At 50.3% G+C, this 21,444-nt stretch overlaps 2 protein-coding genes across 6 annotated transcripts; both read left to right on the forward strand.

Moving 5' to 3' along the window:
• Positions 1-342: 342 nt before the first annotated feature.
• On the forward strand, positions 343-11,988 carry rab41 (RAB41, member RAS oncogene family). 5 transcript variants are annotated; one of them, XR_016091667.1, is made up of 9 exons: positions 344-653; positions 2,900-2,958; positions 3,794-3,847; positions 4,374-4,479; positions 6,531-6,642; positions 7,082-7,175; positions 7,794-7,887; positions 8,800-8,866; positions 9,831-11,988. XR_016091667.1 is itself a non-coding variant. In XM_088925790.1 (8 exons), exons 1-8 carry the CDS (start codon positions 578-580, stop codon positions 9,893-9,895), a joined length of 633 nt encoding a protein of 210 aa, XP_088781916.1. In that variant the 5' UTR covers positions 343-577; the 3' UTR covers positions 9,896-11,988. The 5 variants fall into 5 exon arrangements, 4 of the variants coding, with proteins under 4 accessions (XP_088781916.1, XP_088781917.1, XP_088781918.1 ...); XM_088925790.1 differs by lacking the exon at positions 7,794-7,887 and having other exon boundaries at positions 343-653; XM_088925791.1 differs by lacking the exon at positions 7,082-7,175.
• Positions 11,989-13,508: 1,520 nt separating this feature from the next.
• On the forward strand, positions 13,509-20,967 carry stard14 (START domain containing 14). Its single transcript, XM_088925197.1, has 6 exons — positions 13,509-14,344; positions 15,832-15,979; positions 17,027-17,130; positions 17,711-17,828; positions 18,064-18,116; positions 18,753-20,967. Exons 1-6 carry the CDS (start codon positions 14,156-14,158, stop codon positions 18,966-18,968), a joined length of 828 nt encoding a protein of 275 aa, XP_088781323.1. The 5' UTR covers positions 13,509-14,155; the 3' UTR covers positions 18,969-20,967.
• Positions 20,968-21,444: the final 477 nt, after the last annotated feature.

Consider the following 21,444-nt stretch of genomic DNA (forward strand, 5'->3'; position numbering starts at 1 on the left):
ACACCGTGCACGGTGAGATTGGCAATGTTTCCACAATTCTTTTTCTGCACCAGTCAATCCTCCTTCATCCTCAAAGGGCTTGAGGAAAGAAAGTGCATTGTGGTACAAAAAAATAAAAAATGAATGCTGTCCTGTCGGTCAGGTCATGCCTGAACGGCATCTGGACGGCCTTTTGAGCCATGGATTCATGATCTTGGGTGGATTACTACAGAAATCTTAACCGATTCACCCCTAAACCTGGCTGATTCAACCTCTTCGTGGCAGTGACATCACCAGGCCACACCCGGCTATCTAGTCCACCATGACGTCACCTCCCCCCCCCCCCTCCGCTTGCGCTGACGACACCTCTTGTTGGTGGAAGTGACGCGCAGGCGTGCGGAGCTGTCATCCGTTTTCAATCCTAGCTTCTCCTCTCTGTCCTGTGCTCGGACTTGGGCACCGGTTCCGACCCGGCTCCGGACTGGTTCGGCTCGCTTTTGGGTATTCCCTCCCCACTCCCTCCCTGCTGTGCGGCGCTGACTGACCCACAAGCACACAAACAAACACACACACTACCCCTCTCATTCGAGGAAAGAAAATGTCCACCACCGGCGGCGGAGAGTTCGGTAACCCCCTGCGGAAATTCAAGCTTGTTTTCCTAGGCGAGCAAAGCGGTGAGTCCTGTGGATGAGTGGGGGCGAGGCCGAGGCCTGCGATCTTCCCGCAGCTCTGTTGCTTTTCTGCCCTTCAGAGAGCACGGAGCCCCCGCGGAGCGGCAGCGGCGGGCCGAGCGAGAGCGTGCGGGGTGCGGAGGAATACGGGAGCGAGTGTCGGGGATGCAGAGGCCTGTGTGCGCTGGCAGGGGCTGAGGCACTGGCGGGGGAGAGAGAGGCTAGGGTGGGGACTGCATCTCTGCATCTCTGCACGCTGGCTCGGGAGGGAAAGCGCTAGGGGACGCCGCGGAAAAGGGGGCTGGGGGGTGTCTGAGGGTTTGGGCGAAACCGGTCGCCCGTCACACAGCGGGGTTCGTTTTGATGTCGCTTCGCTAACGAGAAACGAGATCGAAACGAGCCCGTCATCGGCTCCCCAATGCACCAGCATTATGCTGCGAGAACGCGCTCTCTCTTTTTGTGTGTGTGTGTGTGTTTGGGGGGGTCTGTCATTCTGTGCCTGACTTGCAGAAAATATGCAAAGATTACTATTATGATTTTTTTTTATTTTAATGTTAAGCCTCACGTTCTGCAAGCTTGTGCAAAACTTGATAAGTGAAGGTACCGATTTTGTGTGTATACTGTATATATATATGACATATACATGTTTTTCACCTGACAACGAAGGCTTTAGTTTCTGTGCGGCGATTGTTCATCCGTTTTAATAGTGGCGGTCATCTACTCCCTAATCAGGCGTTCTTCATCCGTAAGGCAATGGAGACTAGTACCGTCCTCATCATGACGCTTCGTTTTGTGTGGAGTTATTTGCGTGGTGCCAAGGTAACACGACTGCAGAAACCTGCGTATTCAGTGCGTTACTGAAGGGATCGGAGAGATCGATCCGCGCCGGCTTGATCCAGTCTCCGGGGTAACTAAGGTCGTTTTTATCCTCTCATCATTATTGTACAGCTCATCCATGCCATCCGTAGAGAATCGATTTCTCCGGCGCAGCCGCCCAGTGCCTGCCCCGGGTCCGAGAGGCGCCCCCACACCCCTCCCCTCGCTCAGTTAGGATGTAATTGGTCTGGAGCTGCTCGCTTGTTTACAGCTTTATTTAACTATGTATTTTCTTCATTGCGTCTTAAATGTGAGAAATTTCCAGCTTCGCAGACACTGTTCCCAGCAACATCAGCACACAGAACTGCACGGACTGCAGCCCTGGCTGTGTTTTAGTCCGAGAGAGCTCCTGCGACTTGATCTCATGACGAAGAATAAGACACATGCGGGGGTGCCCCTATATCAGACACGCCCACAACGAACGCCAGTCACTGCTGGACACGCCCACGGTGGGGTGTGTCCGTGTGTCGGACACGCCCATCGCTTCCACGAGTTTTATTTCCTCTGCAGGGGTCCAGTTGGTTGCATGTCTGGCAGCACGCTTGAACGTGGACAGTTCTGAAACTCGGACATTGGGGTTTATGGGGTTGATACCAAGTACAAGTCCCATTTGACCTTTAAAGAGCCGAAAGCAAATGTACAAATATCCCCGAAATAGAAAACTGAAATCGATTAATCTGTGAAGACAAAGTGTTCCTCCAGGACTTGCAGACCTGGACAACACAGTTGAGCAGAATCTGATTCACTTAATTGGTTCAAGTTTGAAATGTAATGGAAGGAAGCCCCAACGTGTTAAAATGGTCAAACATTCAAATGAATCCCATTATTTACCCACCTGCCAGTTCAGCTGAGCTGGAACAAAAGCCAGGTCTGGAGGTCCCGGATTGGGAACCCCTGCTGTTGACAATTCCAAGTGTCTCCCAATAACATCCAGTTGTTGATGTCAGTTTCCATTTAGTTTTTGTTAAAAAGCAGTAGGAGGTACAGTAATGTCACACCACTAGAGTGGGTCCTGTAGTAAACTATAATACGGGGGAGAAGAACTGCTCGGCTTCACTCCTGAAGGGTCGTGCGGGTCTCTCCAAGTCTCCAGCAAGAGCTGTCAGGCCCCTGCAGCTGGCCCCGGCCGTTAGTGTGTTCGCCTGACTGGCCCAGGGCCGAGTGGACCCCCAGGACAGGGGCTGGACAGCCCCCAGCAGTGGTAGCCCACCAGGCCGGTTCACCTGGGCAGGATTTTGTCCGACCCCACAATGGCCAGTGGGACCCCACTGTACGGGTTATAGGGGGCTGCGCTCAGGTGGGGATCCCCAGCGACCTGTTGCTTTGGGGTGCGTGGGTGCTAACAGCTGACCTCTCTGTGTTTGTTCCTGCAGTGGGGAAGACCTCGCTCATCACCAGGTTCATGTACGACAGCTTTGACAACACCTACCAGGTAAACTGGCCAGTGCCAGGGCCCCCCGTTCCTCTCAGCGCGTCAAGCCATTTCTGTCTGTCTCCCGGGGCTGCGGGGCTGAAGCCAGCAGGTCTCTGGCTGCAACTACAGCCTGCTCTTCTAGAACAATCCGTAGCCTGACTTTGCAGGAGGGAACTGTCACTTTACGTTGTACTGGAGATGTGAATGTATTTCTTTGACCTTTGTTAATAAGAATTCAACCAATAATCAGAATTTGAACATAGTAGGAACATTATATTATTGCATCGTCTAGGATACCCTGCTTTCAGTACACAAATGCCCATCTAGGTTCTGGCCTTCTGTTAAACGCTCATATATATAGTTCAAGTAGGGAGCTGCATCTGCATGCAGAGGAACAAGCAGAGGTTTATTCCCTGATGAGAAGAAAAGAAACACAATGTTTCGGTTGTGGAACCTTCTTCGGGTGTGAATATATGTAACTATATATATATTTATAATACCTATAATAAATAGAATACCTATATATATATTCCGCTATCAGCATGAACGTGACGTTGAGCTTGTGATTGGATTTTTATACTTGGCTTCAAGTGTGAGCCTCTGAGAAAGATGGACAGAGCTGATAGCTGTTGCAATTAAAGCCTCAGGAGCTCTCCCCGGTGAGGCCAGCTTACTTCCAGAGCTGACGAGGCAAGAGGAGGTGTCCCATCTGCCTGCGGTGCTGGGTGCTGGGTGCTGGGTGCTGGGTGCTGGGTGCTGGGTGCTGGGTGCTGGGTGCTGGGTGCGCATGCTTGTGCTTCAGTACAAGCGCTGAGCGTCTTTGTTTAAAGCAACACGCCGCCTTCTTTTGCAGGCAACCATTGGAATAGATTTCCTTTCGAAGACCATGTATTTAGAGGATCGTACGGTAAGCTCCTCTTTCTGTTCCCTCTCTTGCCTGGGTGACAGAGCTGTGGCTGTGTGTGTGTGGGAGTATGTGGCGTGTGTGCAGTTCATGAACGAGTGCGCACTGCGTGTTAGTAACGGTGCCTGTAACACTCAGTCTGAAAGCATAAATTCTCCTTTTCTTGTGATACAGTATATACCCATTTACAACTAACCCACGGTTTGAACTGAATGAAGGACATTGCCTGGGAATCTGGCGGGAATGTATATAAAGATCTTTGGCTCAGGAAGGACATCTATTGTTTTATCTTCTCGACAAATTATTTTCATTATTTTGACTCTAAATCCACCCCCCCAGTCCATTGAAGTTTTGTTTCCCTTATCAGTTTGTTTGCCTTCATCATTTGTTTTCTGTTCTGCGTTTGTTTTAAGTTTCCATCTGTTTTGTTTTGTTTTTTTTCCACGTTTGGCCTGTTCCCGTACCGCGGGCCCCATCACCCCCACCCCCCCTGCCCCCCCACCATGTCACGCGGGCGGCCGATCCGCAGATCCGGCTGCAGCTGTGGGACACGGCCGGGCAGGAGCGCTTCCGCAGCCTCATCCCCAGCTACATCCGCGACTCCGCCGCCGCCGTGGTGGTGTATGACATCGCAAGTAGGTACCCCCCCCCTCGCGGGGCAGGCTGGGAGTCGCAGTTCCATCACGCAGCACGCGGACCCCCCCAGAACAAGGCTCGTGGCTGCTGCACAGTCACGCCGTGGGCAGTATCGTGGGGGGAGATTCCAAGCGAGACCAGGCCTTTCGGCTCGGCGAGTCCGTTGTGGTGGTTGGCGGCTGATTAACCAGGGGGTCTCAGCCAGCTCTTTCATTCACGGAAGGAAGGGCATTGGCTTCAGCAAGCATGGCTGGGTAGCCTGTACCACATCCCCGTCGCCCTTTGCATAAAGAAGTGCTGTTTCAGTTTTATTGGTACTTCCTGTGTGGTCCCCCCTTGCGACCTCTGGTTTGTCTTTTTTCACTCGTCGTTCTGAAGAATGGGCCGACTTCGACAGTGCCCTGCAGGATTCCGGCTCCTCGCCACTGGGACCTTCTCTGTGCAGATCTAAAGGCCCGTCAGTGGAGCACATTCCATTAAGCGCTGGAATGTATCTGGTTCCTCTTCTCTGGGCTGGGGAGTAAGGCTGCGGAGTAGTGGACCACAGTCTTCTCAGTCCGCAACGCTGCGGTGACACCTGTCGCTGGGCAGCGTCTGCAGGCCCGGGGCGTAGCTCCCCCTGCAGTGGGCGCTGTGTCTCCTTGCTTGCCGCGTCCTGAAAGAGGAATGGTTTTTGCTGAAGCCGATATCCTACCTTCCTTCGGGAAACAGCTGGATGAGATCTGTGGATCAATAAGACCCGTGTGAGACCCCTGGATCGCTGACTACCTCACGAGCTCGACCGGCCGAATGACTGACCTCTCGCTGGTCACCCCTCTCGCTCGCGCGCGGGCAGGTGGGCCTTGCGTAGCCACCTGGGTGACGCGTCGGCGTGGAGCTGCCCTCATGCTCCCACCTGGGCCATGTCGCTGTTTTTTTAGAAGGGTGCAGAATGTTCCAGTGGGAGCTGTTTCTCGCTCACTGGGCTGCAAGCGCAGCGCAGGTGTGTCCAGTTGCACTCATGCTGATGGAATGCTGACTGCCCAATTGCTGGTGCAGGAATCAAGGAAACACTGTCAGATAATGGCTGCCTTGAAGTCCAGCCTAGTGCTGACGTATATAAGGTGTGCCGATACGTTTTCTTACTGAAGAGAATCCAGAGTCATTCGGTTTGGGTATGAAAGTTCCTGGAAGTAACATGTGTCCTGCAGCTGTTATCTGAAGCGTTTTCTCTGGGTTTTCGCCGATACTGAAGATGGGCTGTGAGGCGGCAGGTCTTTGACTCTTCGCAAAGCTCTTTCTCTCGCTGTCTGCAGCTCTTTCACTTTTGCTCTGTCCCCCCTCCCCCCCTCCCCACCCGTCCTCCTCCTCCGGCCCCCTTTTCTTCATCTCTCCCCCCTCCCCCCTCTCTCCTGCCTTCCTCCTCTCAGGTTCGGCTGCAGCTGTGGGACACAGCCGGGCAGGAACGTTTCCGCAGCCTCATTCCCAGCTACATCCGCGACTCCACCATCGCTGTCGTGGTGTATGACATCACCAGTGAGTTGGTGCTTTCCTGCCCCGTCTCTGGGCCTGTTTCCTGGTGTCCATTAACGTGCGGGTAGGGGCGGGGCGGGGCGGGGTGTGGTGTGGTGGTAACGGGTGGGGGTCTCCTGCTTGCTCTTTGCTTCTTCAGTCCCATTCCGGCCGTACCTGGTGGTTTCTTAGTCAGCACAGCCCGGAGCTGCTGAGAGACGTGACCGAAGGGAGGTGGTACAGCTGACAGGCTGTGGACCTGCCAGGCCTGGGCGTGCTCTTGTGTGTCCTCTCGGGATCCGCTTCTCACTCAGCTCTTGGTATATTGTGTCCCTGTCCTTGTGGGATGTGTAGTAAATACAGATTTGGAAGTAAAGCATACACTGCATACACTGTATCTTCATCATCAGTGGATCCTTGGGCACTGCTTCTTTCAGCTCTTACAGTATTTCGGATCATTAGCGTGAAAGTCTCCTTTCTTGCTCGGAAAGGTTGCTAAACAAGCTACACAGGGTGGCTCAGGTTATAATCCTATGAGTTGTCATGGTTTCCTCCTCAGACCTCAACTCCTTCCAGCAAACCTCAAAGTGGATCGATGACGTCAGAACGGAGAGAGGAAGTGATGTCATCATCATGCTGGTGGGGAACAAAACGGACCTGGCCGATAAGAGGTATGGAGTCCGTACCGAGAGGATGGGAGGTGTGACCGAGTGGCTGCCGGCCGGGATTCGAGGTCGTGCTTTTCTGTGCGCAGTCGCATTTAAATAAAATCCAGGAACAACGTGACGCTTTAGGGCGGAGATGCTCCTTAGAGCAGCCTGCTTCTCCTTTCCTCCCCAAAGACTGCTTCTTTAAGACTTTTTTTTTAATCATATTTTATTCTTCTTTTAGCATCACTGTTAATTCTCATTTTAAGAATAATGCGGTACTCGCTTATTATTTGCTTCCTTTTAATTTTACATTCTTATTGTTTGGTTATGAAGTTGGCTCTGTTTTCTCGACACGTGTGTTCTGTTTATTTTTCCCCCGTTCTGTTTCTCCCCCCCCCCGGTCACTCTTTGATTTGCTGTCCCCCCCCCCCCCCCCCCGCCCCCCCGCTCCCTGCGGCAGGCAGGTGTCTGTAGAGGCCGCGGAGAAGAAAGCGCGGGAGCTCAATGTGATGTACGTAGAGACCAGCGCCAAGGCAGGATATAACGTCAAGCAGGTGGGTGTCCGGCAGCCGCAGGCCTGCCAGCCGGCATCTCGAAAAAACCCACGATCGCCCCAGGGGCGTTCTGGTCTCGCCGCCCTGCCTCTGCAGAGCGTGCCAAGGGCGCAGAGAGAGGCACTGTCAGCGTCTGGACTCTGATCGGCGTGCGCTGCCCCCCTGTGTAAGGCCACCCTTCTGTATCAGCAGTCTCTTCGCTCCAGCGCTCAGTAGTAAAAAGGGGAGGACAGCGTGCGTGTCTGTGTGTCCCATGGCTTCGTGCCTCTTAAAAACGCTTCTCTGATCCTCGGATTCAGGTTTAGTAGTCGTAGGCACTTCCTCTCTGTGGACTAATTGTCCTGTGAACGAAAGGCTTAATGCTCCCTATCTGAGACTCTTCTGTCAGGTCTTTCCTGGCTGACTTGGGAAAGCAGGTCGAGCTCTGTGGAGCCGCTCACCTTGATTTCTCTCCACTGATTTCGGAACCCACTCTGAGCTCACCTGTCTGTCTCTCTCTCTCTCTCTTTCTCCCTCTCCCTCTCCCTTCTTCTCGGATTTTGTGTTTTTATTACGTCATCTCTCCGTCTCTGTCCGTGTGTCTGCCCTGTCTGTGCCTCTGTCCGCTGGCTGGAGCAGGCAGATCACCACAGAAGAGGGCGAGCAGAGAGCTAAGGAACTGAACGTCATGTTCATTGAGACCAGCGCAAAGACTGGCTACAATGTCAAACAGGTATAGACACGGACTGTCCAGCCCAGCCTGTGCCTGCCCTTCCCTCCTCCTGCCTCTGTCCTCTCCCATCTCTCCCAGCCTTTCCTCCTAGTTCCTGCCCTTCCTCACTGCCTCACTCTGGGGTCCTCTGCTGCCTTCCTCAGCAGTCTGTGCTGTTTCAGTTCAACTGCATCCGTCTGCTGCTTTAACAGCAGGCAGACGCTTCAGGGTGTCTCCTTAACCTCACAGAGCTGTGAATGTGCTGGCGGGGCATGGCTCGTATCACATCCTGTGGTTGCTTTTATTCACAATACAAGTGGCTGAGGGATTGCCTGCGTTGGGCTCAGTTCCTCATCAGCCTGTTTTGTTTTTAGTGTGTATTTGCAGTACTGAACCAGCATGCTGGTTATCCACCTTCTGTGCTGTAGGTGCTTTTGAAAACTCTTCTCAGACTTTGCTCTCAGGAGAAAATAAATGAGAGATCCAAAGAAATGTTCTGCTAAATACAAATAAGTCATAACTTACTGCAGGTATGGAATTAAATGATTCGCTACTGCTCTTGATTTTTTTTTTCAGAAATACTAGATTTAATGTTTGTCCACAATATTAATAATATAGGCATCATCAGATAATATATTTAAGAAGACATGATACCATCAGTATTGTCTCCCAAGATTTCCCTCCTGTCTTCTTAGTGCGTTTAGATTGACGAATCCTAAGCAGCAGTGAATCTCTTGACAGCAGAAGCATTCAGTCAGAAAGAAGCTTGGCCAGGAATAGCTTGTAAAAATGTTCATGTGGCCTGATTAAGTAGTGGCAGACGTTCAGATACAGGCCCGTGGTTGTACAGTTCAAGGATCAAGGACAGCGCCACGCAGACAGCTCTAGTCCGGGACACAGCGGTACTGAAATTTCTCCCTCCCTGTCCCTCAGTTGTTCCGCCGCGTGGCCGCAGCGCTGCCAGGGATGGACAGCACGCCTGAGAAGAGTAAAGAGGACAGTATCCTTCCCAGCAGGCCTGTGGGCTGTGTGTGAGGGGGGTGGGGGTGGGGGTGGGGACGGGGGTTGTGGTCAGTACTGTCCTGATTTATGTCAGAGTTCAGTTCTGGAAACCGGTCCATAAGTCCAGTTCTGCATGAGTGGGATTTCACTCTTGAGCCATGTGCACTGCTTTGTATCTTGAAGACAGGGGGTTCCTGTGCTGTCTGGCTCACAGGAACGCATTTTGTAATGCAGGGTATGCTGCACGAAAATCAAAACACCATTCAGGCGTTTTGATCAGTGTGCCTCATGATATTGACTGAATAGACTCTGTAGACCTAAAAATAACAACGCGTGGAGTAAACAGTGGACGTTATTTGAGCAAGCGCTACTGCATGTGGCTATAAGCAGTTTCTACTCAATGGTGTTTTGTAATTTACATCTTTGTGGTTTTTGAGTGCCTGTAGTTGCATCCACCTCTGTGTCCAGCCAGGGAGCCAGCCTTGTCCAATTTTGTTGGATGGAAGGATGGGGTTCCCTTTTCAAGTTTAGGAACGTCCTTATTCTACAGCCTGGGCTGCTGTAAAACACAGACATCGTATCATTCCTGTGGACAGAGAAGGATGCAGCTTCTGTACCCCAGGGGGACCTGTCCGGCTCTGCCCACGGCACCTCAGCCCGCCTCAGTTCTGGGCCTGGGGTCCTGCCCCACAGCGCTGGAAGGCTGTAGGCCCCGGTACTGACTGGAGCTCATGGCAGGTCATGATGGGGGAAGGTTTCACAGGGCCTGAATGGGGGTGTAGAGTAACAAAGCAGCACGCGTCTGCTCTGCAGGGGAAGGATTAATAAAAAGCCTGTGACGGCCTGCCCTCGAGCCTGTGAGAGAGGAGCAATGCTCTTCAGCCTCCTGGCGGAGAAGGCAGGCCGTCAGGTGTGGTCATTTTCCATGCTGTGCGCTGGCGATCCTTGACAGGGCGCCTCAGTGATCGACATCAAGCTAGAGAAGCCACCGGAACAGCCCGTCACCGAGAGCAGCTGCTCCTGCTAGTGCCGCCCCCCGCCCTCCTCTCCCAACAGCTCGACTCTCATTGGCCACTCGCACCGACCGCGTCACCACGCCATTGGCTAGAGAACCTGTTTCCTCGTCGACTCAGTGACTTTCGGAGTAACCGTGTGGATGTGCTAACTACTCTGTATTTAAGCAAAACGAGACAAAAAAAAAAGTTTAAAAGTGTAAACTAATTAAAACACAGGATAAGTTAAATGCCGATACGTTCAAATCTCATCTATTCTGACTGCATGGCGTATGTAGGATTGCAGACTGAGATAGCTTCTCCCTCCACTCTTTTGAGTTCTTGCACTTTTTCTGGAGCAAATTTGGTGCCGTTTCCACTCTTGTCATTGGTGAATAATGGTTAAAAAAAGTGTTAAAAATTATATATATATACTGTATTGTGAATGTTGAAATGTGAAGAAGGCCACTTCTGTGCAGCTGAAAGAAGTAACTTTGTTTTATTTCGCCCGTTGCTTCAATGTTTTGGTTTTGCTTTGAAACGCGACAGCTGTTCCATCGTGGTACCCAGACCTGGTGGTCATGCTGAATAGGCTGGGCAGGATGTGAAGAGGGAGAGTTCTCAATAGCCCTTTCCCACAGTGAGCATGAAATACATTTATAGTCATTTCTTACTGTAATACATTCATAGTTAACGTTTTACTTTTTCAAAGCAGAATCCTGTTCCAGAGCCAGTTATAAAGTAGTTTGAGAGTCCTGGTCACTGATGGGTCACACTGTCATTTCCAGCAAGAGGTGTTTTTCCTCAATTCTAAATCCTGCGATTTTTTTTTAATGGGTGCCGTAACAGCGGTATTGTCCATCCATGCCACCCAGTCAAATCTTGCCATCTTCAGAGAACATATTCCTCCCTGCTTTATCGCACGAGCGAAAATCGAATGCTGCCTTTTAACATCCAAACAGAGCTCAACTCGCCAAACCTTAGTTTAAGCCGGGAACTATTCACACTTGATAACGGAGGGCATTTTCAAGGAAGGGTGTGCTAGCTGTTGAACAGTAAGAACTAAGGGGGCAAGAGAGAGAGGTGGATCTTGTATATATTCTGTAGAAGGCCCGTTTATGCAGCATGCCACATTGTTGTACATGTGAAATGACTCATGATGGCGCTGTTTTCACCCGACAGTCTGCTGTACCGTACTGCAGCACGGTGCTTGCTTAGAATGGAGGTTCCCTCGTTTACTCAGACGGGACCGCGGTCAGTCCCCGTGTCTCCAGCCGGTAGCAGAGAAGGTTTTCCGAACGAGCCGTTACGGCTCGGACGAGGGAGAACTCGGGAGGGGATTGAAAGTGAACGGGAAACTGCGGAGCTGTAGCTGTTGCCTTATGCCGTGCAATCCGAAAGTCTTGTTAAGGTCCCGGCCCGCGAGGGGCTGGTCTGAGCCAGTCCTGTGAGTGGCCAGTAGACACGGCTGCTTGCCGGCCTGCTCCTGTGGAAATGCAGTGCAAGTGAAGTGTGTTCATCGCCCCCTGCCCCCCTGGCCCCTGTCTGAGTTGCTTGCTTTTGTCCTTTCTTATGAATCGGAAATATTTAAATCTTTTTTGCTGGACTATACTTGCAGCAAAAGGAAGCAAGTTGTTTAGTTTTGAATTTTGTACCTTAAAACGCAGGGGGGCTCCAAACTCCCCCCCCCCTCCCCCATCTCACCGCAGTCGTATTCGAACCCAGGCCTGTCTCTGTGTCTCTGCAGAAGTGTGTCTGTGTCAGTCTGCAGTGGGCTGGAAAGACACTCTCCCCACAGAATCAACACTAACCCCATGTTCCCTGCCCACTGGGCCTATTCACTGTAGTTTCTTTGACAATGAGAAGATTAAAAAAAAATGTAGATATTAATTTGACTATCCTGTTTGAAAGAACCCTCTTCATCTGAACTGGTCACTTTTAAGTAATTTGTCACTGACTGAATATTCAGCTCTGTGCTATCTGGAGTGTGTCTGTCCATTTTAAACCTGCTGTCCACTAGTCTTTAGCGAAGTTTGTGTGAATAATGTACTATTATCTGCTGTAAAAACAAATTAAAAAAACACCGAAGTGTATCACGAGAAATAAAGTTAAGAGGTTTCACCAAAAACTTGGTTTCTCTCTCACGCTTGATATAATGTGGAAACAAAACTAGGTCCTGGGTAGCAAAGGAACAAGTAACAGGTTTATTCCACGCTGAAAAGAGAAGAAAGAAAACAACTTTTCGGCCGTGGAGCCTTCTTCAGGTGTGAGAAAGACAGGGCAGTAAGCAAAGGTAATGTCTTTATTTTAAAGGACATTACCTGCACGGCCGAAACGTTGTGTTTTCTTTCTTCTCTTTTCAGCAGGGAATAAACCTGTTACTTGTTCCTTTGCAGCCTACGCATGCTGACGCAGCTCCCCACCTGAACTACTAGGTCCTGGGTATGTTGCGTGCAGTTCTCCCATTGCCCACTAGGCGGCCCACTCCTCACAGATTTGACAGACCCTAGAAGCTGGTTAAATACTGCTGTAGTGACTTGACTAGGTCAGAGTTAAAACACAGAAGTTTTTATTTAATATTACAAGCAAATGTTAATTAAGGCTGACGTTTTAGATGAGCACTACCTTTATTGTGAAAACGTCGCCATTAACTAAGCCTGGAACATTTAACTATTTTAACACATTTTAAAGGCTTAAAACAACTTCAACCTCAACAAATCATTTTATGCGGCGCTCGAGGGGTAGGGGTGATCCCTGCGACACCTGTTAGCTGTTATTTTGAGTTGGAGGGCAACAAATAAATCTATGTAGTTTGGGGGGAGACCTTTTTTGTTTTGGAAAAGGGGCATATAAAAAAAAGATTTTCTTAAAACTAGCAGGTCTTGATTCATCGTTACCTGTAGGAAAAGGGGAACCTTGTGCTCCGCATATTCTGTGTAATTTAAACGGGTTAAAAATAAACAAGTTTAAAAAAGGGTCTTTTTATTTACGGTATGCTGTGCACCGTAAAGGTTCAGACATCGAAACTTACCAAGCCTTAAAAGAAAGCGTTTTACATGCAGTTCAAAAGAAGAGGTTTGTGAACACAACCTGTGAAGTCAATGAAGGAGAGGGAGAGCCTGAAGGACCACACTTTTCAAAACATGATGCAGTCTGTCCCGAGCTTTTCTGGGCCTTTCTGACACAGTGAATGAGCTTGACTGTGCGCCTCACGTTCTGACTTTCCACTGACGTCACTGTCACGTTTCCAGCTAAGCGCAGTACTGTTCTGTGCGACTGTGAGGGAAAAGGTGTTTCTCCCCTAGAATATACATCGCGAAAGCTACGTGGCAGTGATCGAGGCGTGACTCAAGAGTGGGAACTTGTCACGGCTTTGTGGAGGTGAGTCGTTTCGGTATGACGCCCTCCTAAAAAAAAAATCAGGCAGCCTATCGCAAGTCCTGTCCAGCGCAGCTCTGCTTTCGTGCCCATAGTGACAAGTTAACAAGGGATAACTTCGAGACCAATTAAAAACGTCTCCCCTCCGGTTGGGTCAGTCCCAGGAGGGCGTAGAAAGCAAGCCGTGCGCTTCCCGTATTCTTCAACGCCGCTGCACGTTTTCCTATTGCGTAGCCCTGTGTCGGTACAGGGCGCAAAGCAGTCTTCTCTACGGCCGCAATCATGATATTGCAAGGAGACTGACTGTGCAGTTCCGGGCTCCGGCTCGCCCCCTTAGCAACCTGTGAGTTACCCCACCTGTCAGGTTTGTTGAGCTGAGAACCTGCTGGGAGTCCGGCGGAGTTCACATAGTTTGCGCAGTTTGCAACTCCTAGACGGGCCCTTCATCTACATAATGCCGGGAGCAGAGGTCTTATCAGAGGAACTGCGGAGTGTGTGTGTGTTGCTTTTGACGCACCTGCCGTGATTCGCCGGAAGTTTCGCCTCGGGGGTAGAGAGAGGGAGAGAGGGAGAGAGTGAAGGTCTGGTATGTTCAGCAGGAAAGGAATCCCAGACAGAGGAATCCGGCTGGACCAGACTGGGCAAACTCGAGGGAGATAAGCACCCGAGGTCCGTTCATCGCAGCGCAGCGACTCGGAGCTTGGGAGAGACACGCAAAGGACTGACTCGGTCTGCCCAGACAACTCGCCGAACTGTCCCGAGGGGGTTTGCACAGGAGTGTTTACGGGTGATGACCCGTGAAGAAGAGCTGAGCATCTGCTAAATTTATAGGTTGCCAGTTTTGCTTTAACGCCCCGCACACACACACAAACAAAGCAGCGTCTAATCCGGAGTGTCTGTCGCCTCCAAGCTCGGGAATGGCGAGGGGTTCGGCGGTGGTCCCGGACGACTCGGTTTTCTCCGACTTCAGACGGCAGTGCCAGTCTAAAGAGAACTGGGTCAGCAAGTACCGCCACGGCGGGATGGAGGTCTGGGTCGAGGCGCCCCCGGTGCCGGCGGCGCAGGACAGGGGGAAGAACCACGTGTCTAAAGTGCACAAGATCAAGGTAAGTGGAGCGAATTACCTGGAGCTGCTCCGGCAGGTCGCTGGCTGTGCGCGGGCGGTGGCGAGAGCGAAGGGCAGCGTTTTAACGCAAACAGCGTGAGGACGGACTGCGTGCAACCGCTGTTTCACTCTTGTTGTAAATTCACACACCGACTCTTATCGCTGCGTTCTGGGTGACAAAACTCTCCATCGATTGAAAACACCGAGCCGTAGAGGTTATCATCGTTATACTGTGCTGTGATACGATACTCTGGCCTCATGCTCGAGCTAAAAGCAATATATATATAATCTGAAACTGTGCTTGTGGATTTAAATAGTATTTGGGTGCTGTTCAGGTACACGAACACGATGCTTCCGTTTCAAGGAACTCCTGTTTTTCAGTGCTGTGGGTAGTTTTTTTCGGCATTGTCGAAGTAGCAGGTGTTCAACACCTGTGTAAAAATATTTTTGCTTAATACTATACAACCATGTTAACGGTATAGTAACACTCTGCTGTATTCTATTAGAATATGCAAATATATCTAATGCTGTTGAAGTGCAGACCGTTCCGCAGCAACACGTTTTCTAATACAGCAACAGCATATAGTAGGGAGATCATCAGTGCTCTCTCTAGGCCTGTTACGGACTGGTGTGCTGTTCAGAGAGGAGCTGCTTTTACTGTTTCGACCCAGCGAGTACAGCTGAAAAGGAGAGAGACTGAGTATTGGGCAGGGCAGAGTGCTGTACAGAGTAATAATCTTTAGCTTGTTAAAAAAAAAAAGAGGATCAATAGGAACTACACCTCGGGAATACTAATACTGAAAACCACTCTGCGTCAGATTACAGAAGTGTGTGCACATTTTGTGACTGTAAATGCCTTTTGTCTCTTCTGCAGCAGCCTGACCAAACTCCTGTGCACAGTGCCCTTAACTGGCCCTGCTGCAGTTTCCTGGTCAGTTCTTGTGTCCTCTGGGTCAGTAGTGGGCAGCTCCAGTGTAGGGGAGCCTCAACAGGCCGCGCAGAGCAGCCTTCTATCTGTAGTCTGTAAACACTTAAACGTGACTCTTGATCATTGCACTGAGTTAATTAGTTAAATGAAGTCCCGTCAGCAACAGCCAACTGTCGCCCTTGAGAGTTGCATTGTGTTGGTATTTGTGTTCTGAATGACCTACACAGCCTTGCACTGCTACACCCAGTTAGCTGTTGTCACACGCACTGCTTTCAGCCACGAAGCCTGACCGCCTGTTAACACCTTCCAGCTCGGTCACAGCAGGTGGCAGCTTTCCATGAGTTCTCCTTCCACTCGTCATGCTTGACGTCTGAGTAGCCTGGCCTGTTTGTCATCGGCTGCCCCTGGCGTTTGCAGTGTTCTTGCCCATCCTGCAGCAGCAGGAGGAGGAGGAGGTCAATGGGTTTACTCTCTCTCTCTTCTCTCTCTCTCTCTCTCTCTCTCTCTCTCTCTCTCTCTCTCTCTCTCTCTCTCTCTCTCTCTCTCTCTGCTGTTCGTAGTGCAAGATGACCATTAACGACGTGTCGGCGGCCACCATGTACGACGTTCTGCACGACGGCGCATACCGCAAGAAATGGGACCCCACCATGCTGGAGAGCTACGATATCGCCCGCATCACGGACAATGCCGATGTGGGGTACTACTCTTGTAAGTCGGGCTGCTGCCCCCCTCCACTGTTTTCAGCAACAGGCATTTTTCACCAGAGTGAGGCCTGAGCCAATGGCGCGATCTTTGCTGGGTGGATCGTGGAGAAGTGGAGGCCATCAGGACATAGCTGTGACAGTGTCTTGGGGTACAGGGTTCAGAGGTCTAGGTGCGGTCACCCCAATCAAGGTGGCAGTGAAGCCTTAAATGCGCTCTGCTGTAGCCAAGGATGAGCAAATGATATTTGTGGAATTTCTGTGGACTTGCAGAATCGAGTTTCCTGTCACACGTATCCCCCCTTACTTGCAATTTGAAAGCTTTGTTCTGTAAATTGCTTCTCCCAGCTGCTGCTCTGAGCCTCTTCCCCCCCCCCCCCCCCGGTCTCGTTGCATTTTAATTCTCGTCATCCTGGTAAACCTCCAGGTTAGCGTCGGTTCAAAATCGAAGTTATCGTTGCCAGCGTACACTCAACATGGCTGGGGATCTGTGTGCAAACAGATGGGTCCTGTCCCCAGAGCTCCTCAGACAACATGCAGGTTTCATTCGGAGTTCATATTCAGCCAACGCTTGGGTTATTTCTTTTTTAGCAAAATAAACTTTATTTCAAAGAAAAACGTCACAAAATAGTAAGCATTGTCACAATCTGTACGCGTGCCAACACGTTATGAAACTGCCATCAAATAAAAACTTTCCAAGAGAGGTGATTTTCAATTGGGTTATTTTTAGCTTCTTGACATTTTGTCCGTGCAAAGGTCTTATTGACATAGAGCCCTGATTCAGCTTCAACAGAACGTCCGCACATTGAGCGCTGGCATGTGGTGAGGTAGATTATCCTAGTCGGCCATGCAGGTGAGTAACGCAATCAGATGCCTTGTATGGGACAAACCTGGCAGGATTAGATGCGTCCTCTGTTTCTGCCAAGGGGGGAGAGGGAAGTGGCGGTCTCGTTGTGCCGCGACAGGGCCCTGTTACTGAACCTGCCGGTGGTGTCGGAATGGAGAGGAGCACTGTGGGTAAGGAGGGGGCGTGTCCTCTTGCTTGTGTTCCCAGGGATCTGTCCAAAGCCGCTGAAGAACAGAGATGTGGTGACCCTGAGGGCCTGGCAGGTGAAGGACGACGCATACATGATCATCAACTACTCCGTCAAGCACCCGGTACGTCCCCTCTCTCTCCCCCTGGGCCGGCCGGTGCCCCCTCTTCATTCTGCCCCTGGGAAGACCTCGTTCAGTCCTCCTCTTGCTGTTTGGCACCAAAGCGAAACTTCACCCGCAATGAAGTAGACCTGAAACTCACCACTGGCCCCCTGTACACATGGAAGAAGGTGCTGTTCGTTTTATAAAAAGTCATTTGTCCTGGAAGAACCTCTACACTGATCCCCACAACACCTCGATACTGTGTGTGTGAGGACATTCTCTCAGGTTTGGTTCTCGCAAGTATAGTTATGCCTGCATGTGCACAACACACCCCCTTCACTCTAAACTGGCATCGTATTCTCTTCCCTATTCGCAGGGGTGTTGGCACAGCAATTTAATAAGCAAATTGTTCTATCCGAGTTTGGTGTTCTGTATCGATGTCCCAGTGGACGCAGGTGAAGGCCCAAATGCGTGTCTGCTGCAGGTCATTAGTGGAAGAAGTGAGATGAGATGTTCCAGTGGGAGAGGGTGGTGTGTGGTGGCTGGTACACAAGCGTTCGTGGGGGTTTCATGGGTGCCCTGATCCCTGGTTCTGTTGTAGAAATACCCCCCCCGTAAGGACCTGGTGAGGGCGATCTCCATCCTGACGGGGTACCTGCTGGAGCCGACCGGGCCCGACAGCTGCACCTTCACCTACCTGTCGCAGGCCGACCCTAAAGGTGGGAGCCGCCATGCGGCCCGTCTGTCTCTTCTGCCGGGATCGATCAGCGGGAAGCCTGGCACCCTCCCTCACGAGCGCCGCGCTGGAGGACCCCGGCAGGGCCTGTTTTTGGCAAGGGGGGAGTGGCCTGTTTTTGCCCTCCGTGAAGGGGAGGGGTTAGTGAAGACAAACCTGAATCCCGGAGCATTTCCCTGCGTACTCATTCCTCATCCCTTGTCCCTCCCTTCTTCCAGGTTCTCTTCCAAAGTGGGTGGTGAACAAGGCCTCGCAGTACCTGGCTCCGAAGGTAAGGGCCGTTTCCGCTCGCTAGCTGTGACGGTCTCCGTAGCAACGCTGGAAATTCCAGTTCGGGCGGCATGGAATGCAGGGGCCTGACGTCGAGGCTGCAAACTGTGTGAACTGACATCTCGCGGGACAGGTTCTGCGTGCCCGCAGGCTTGCGATGCGAAAGAGGAGTTTCACAGTATCCACCTGGCCCAGCTCGAACCGCTCTGTCAGGGTAGCTTTATGTATTATTATCTTTTTGTTCTGTACTGCATCACAGCTTTGGTTTGAGCATATTGAGTTGAGAAGCATCAGTGGTGATGCATTTAAGGATCTGCTAGCAAAGGAAAGGGAAGGGCATGTGTTTGTATGGCACGGAGCAAAGCAAACCTTGCAGAAGCTGTTGAATTCGCGCAGGAGGTTACAGACAAGAGGAGGGTGTTCGGTAGTTAGTAGCTATGCTGTGGTCCAGAGATCTCATCCTGCTGTTTCCTGAAGGCAGCCAAAAGCCAGGCCTCATTCCTGACCTGCACAGCTCTTCTCATTCCTGTTGAGGCTAAGGAAACGTAAAGAAACCTACAAAACTTAAATGGAAGGAAGATTGTCGGAAAACGAGACCCCCCTGATTTAAAAACGCGCCCCCTGCACTTTCTCTCAGGTGCTGAAGTGCGTGCACAAGGCCGGCCAGCAGTATCCCGAGTGGAAGAAGCACAACTCCCCGGACAAGAAGCCCTGGTACCACCCGGAACAGAGCATCCTGCCCGTCATGGACGTGTCGGAGCTGGCCATCCAGCGCGGAGAGTCCCTGGAGAACGTGGACGAGAGCGGGGTGAGGGAGAGCCGGGAGAACGAGGAGGCGGAGGACAGCAGCTGAGACGCCTGCTCTCATCGGCGCCACCAAGAGACAGCTCCGCAGCTCTGCAGTTCAATCCGTCAGAGCCACCAGGAAAGGGAGACGATTCCTGGGAGAGCGCGGGGGCGTCGGACCCTTCTTAAACCTCTTTCACCTGTCTGGCCTTGTTCAATTTCAGAACAGGACAGCGGGATTTAAAAAAAACGGGGAATGGGCATTCAGTGCTTGCACAGCAGACTTTAATTACACTTAAGAGTTCGTCTGTAACGTTCGGCAGAATCACTCACAAGGTAGACAACCTGAAAAATCAAACTTCCAGTCCCCTTCCTGGTATTTTAAAATAGTTGGTCATGTTAAATTGAGCTTTTTGTCTTTTTCAGATGTCATGGGCACCATTTCCTTTTCTGTACAAATCTGTGATTTAGGAACTGTGTGGTATTCGTCTCCCTTCCCCTTTTTGAGTCTTTTAAAATGGTGCTAATGCCATAGCTGACAATGAGAAAATGACAAATACGAAAACCTGTATTCTCTTCTTTAAGTGTTGTAGAGCAGGGCTGAGCAACCTGATCCCTGGTTTTGTTCCATCTCTGATATTCAGTTGCTTGTTTGCATTAACTTTGGAATAAGTAGCTGCATCACCTGCTGCTTTTACAGGGAAGAACAGCGACAAACGAGATGCCATTCAGTTCAACTGGCCCATTTGGTTACTTCATAGCTAATTGATCCCAGGTTTTCATGCAGCAGCTTCTTGTAAGAAGTCAGGGTATCAGCTGCAGCAGTGTGCTGTGCAGCTTGTTCCATACTCCCACAACTCTTTGGGTAAAGAAATGCCTCATGTTCTCAATTTTAAATGCACACAGTAGCTTCTACTTACAGTATATGGAAAAACCTTTTAATCTACTGTATATGTGTAAAACCTACAGTGCACTTACCTATAAGAATGGGTGGGTTTCTCATCCCTGGTTTAAAGTATTTTTTGTGGCCAAAGGTTATGTCTTTGCACTGGTGGTCATTTGTTTTAATTAACAAGCTGCTTTTAAAGAATCCATCCATGGTGTGAGGCAGAGGACTGGCCCTAGTTGTCTATTGCTGGGGAAGCCCGATCATTTTACTTTTCCATCCACTGTGAGCAGAGCAGAAATGGAGCGAAACTGTTCGCAGGGAGAGATTCTGTGCCGTCTCCTCTCTGCGTCATTTTTAGAAGAGTTTTGGCTTGTCTGCTGAGCCGTGTAACAAGCAATCCTGCAGCAGGCCTGGCTCTGCTCGGGATTTGTGTTTCACAACGTTTAAACAGGACGTGGCACTTCTGGCTGCAGAATGATGATACCCTGTCTGACAACGGGTTAGCAACAAATGGGATCCATTTTTCCTCCCAGCATGAAGATGGGGTATCCTTTTTTCTGATTCCAGTTGCAGCGGTTGCACAGTTATGTTTTTTTGGGGGAGAACCGTGATTGGTCGTAACGCAAAGTGGAGGATTAACACTCTCTTTTCTCTCGCATCTTTGCAAAGCGTCAGCGGCGCACAGAAATCTTAAGGTTTAACAAACTGAAACATCGCAGGTCATTTGGAGACTCTTGCTGAAAAGAGGCCTGGTAACAGACCTGAGCATTGTTGTCAAACAACCTACATGCTGTTGCTAAAGGTTCGAGTGACTGCTGGGCCTCTGGGCCTGCTTGTGCAATGCTATCCTATACCCTCGGTGAGGTGCAGGTGTCTGGTTACTGAGGGCTGCTGCTGACTTGCAGCTCTGTCCTTCACCGAAACTCTCCGCTGGAAGGAATGCAGCCCGGCGACTTTCAGACCGAATCACACAAGCGCCAAGGTGCCTCTCCTTTCTGAAGTGCCTAGCCTTTTCTTTTTGTTATTGTATTTTTATTTTCAAAGAGAAGAACGTTTAGGTAATATTTAATTTAAGAGATAGTGTTTTCTATAATTGAGGTAGCAGAACAATGGATTGTTTTTTTTCACTAGTTATGAGAATCCATTAAATAAATATTTCCAATTATTTCTTCTGAAATGTGCCTGGTTTATTGTCTCGGAACAGTGGAACGTATTCATAGAGTAATAAAACTGAAATAGTGGAAAAATTAGAGAGAAAATATTTTTGGTGTACACCATTCTTCTATTACAGTGAAAAATATTAATTTCTGGAAATTACATGTCACAAGACAGCAGGGGGGCTTTTGTCCAGGGGACCAGAAGGCCAAAGGATTTGCAGCTCTCTGAATTTATCCACACTGACAGAGTGATGCAAACTGCTTGCCCATAACTGCTCTCCTAAAGGTCCTTATGGGTGTCTGAGTTAATACTTGTAAGCCGTATTTGTTAACGAGACATTTCACAACTGAGAAAGTCACTACTTAACACACCTTAAAACCTGGGAGAGCCTGTAGGCCAGAGACAAAACTTCAAAACACATCTGAACTCAGTGGGAGAAGAAACATGCAGGAAATGCTGGTTAGTAACACAGAGTTAGACATGAAAAAGAAATCGG

This window comes from Atractosteus spatula, chromosome 9, assembly GCF_055471065.1.
Source record: "Atractosteus spatula isolate fAtrSpa1 chromosome 9, fAtrSpa1.hap1, whole genome shotgun sequence".
NCBI lineage: Eukaryota > Metazoa > Chordata > Actinopteri > Semionotiformes > Lepisosteidae > Atractosteus > Atractosteus spatula.

Bases quoted from the DNA above. Each gene is read 5' to 3' on its own strand.
- rab41 (XM_088925790.1), top strand. From the start codon at position 578: ATGTCCACCACCGGCGGCGGAGAGTTCGGTAACCCCCTGCGGAAATTC. The intron at 2,959-3,793 runs GTAAACTGGCCA...CTTCTTTTGCAG, and splicing joins GCTTTGACAACACCTACCAG to GCAACCATTGGAATAGATTT. The intron at 6,643-7,081 runs GTATGGAGTCCG...TCCCTGCGGCAG, and splicing joins ACGGACCTGGCCGATAAGAG to GCAGGTGTCTGTAGAGGCCG.
- stard14 (XM_088925197.1), top strand. From the start codon at position 14,156: ATGGCGAGGGGTTCGGCGGTGGTCCCGGACGACTCGGTTTTCTCCGAC. The intron at 14,345-15,831 runs GTAAGTGGAGCG...TGCTGTTCGTAG, and splicing joins CTAAAGTGCACAAGATCAAG to TGCAAGATGACCATTAACGA. The intron at 17,131-17,710 runs GTACGTCCCCTC...GTTCTGTTGTAG, and splicing joins ACTACTCCGTCAAGCACCCG to AAATACCCCCCCCGTAAGGA.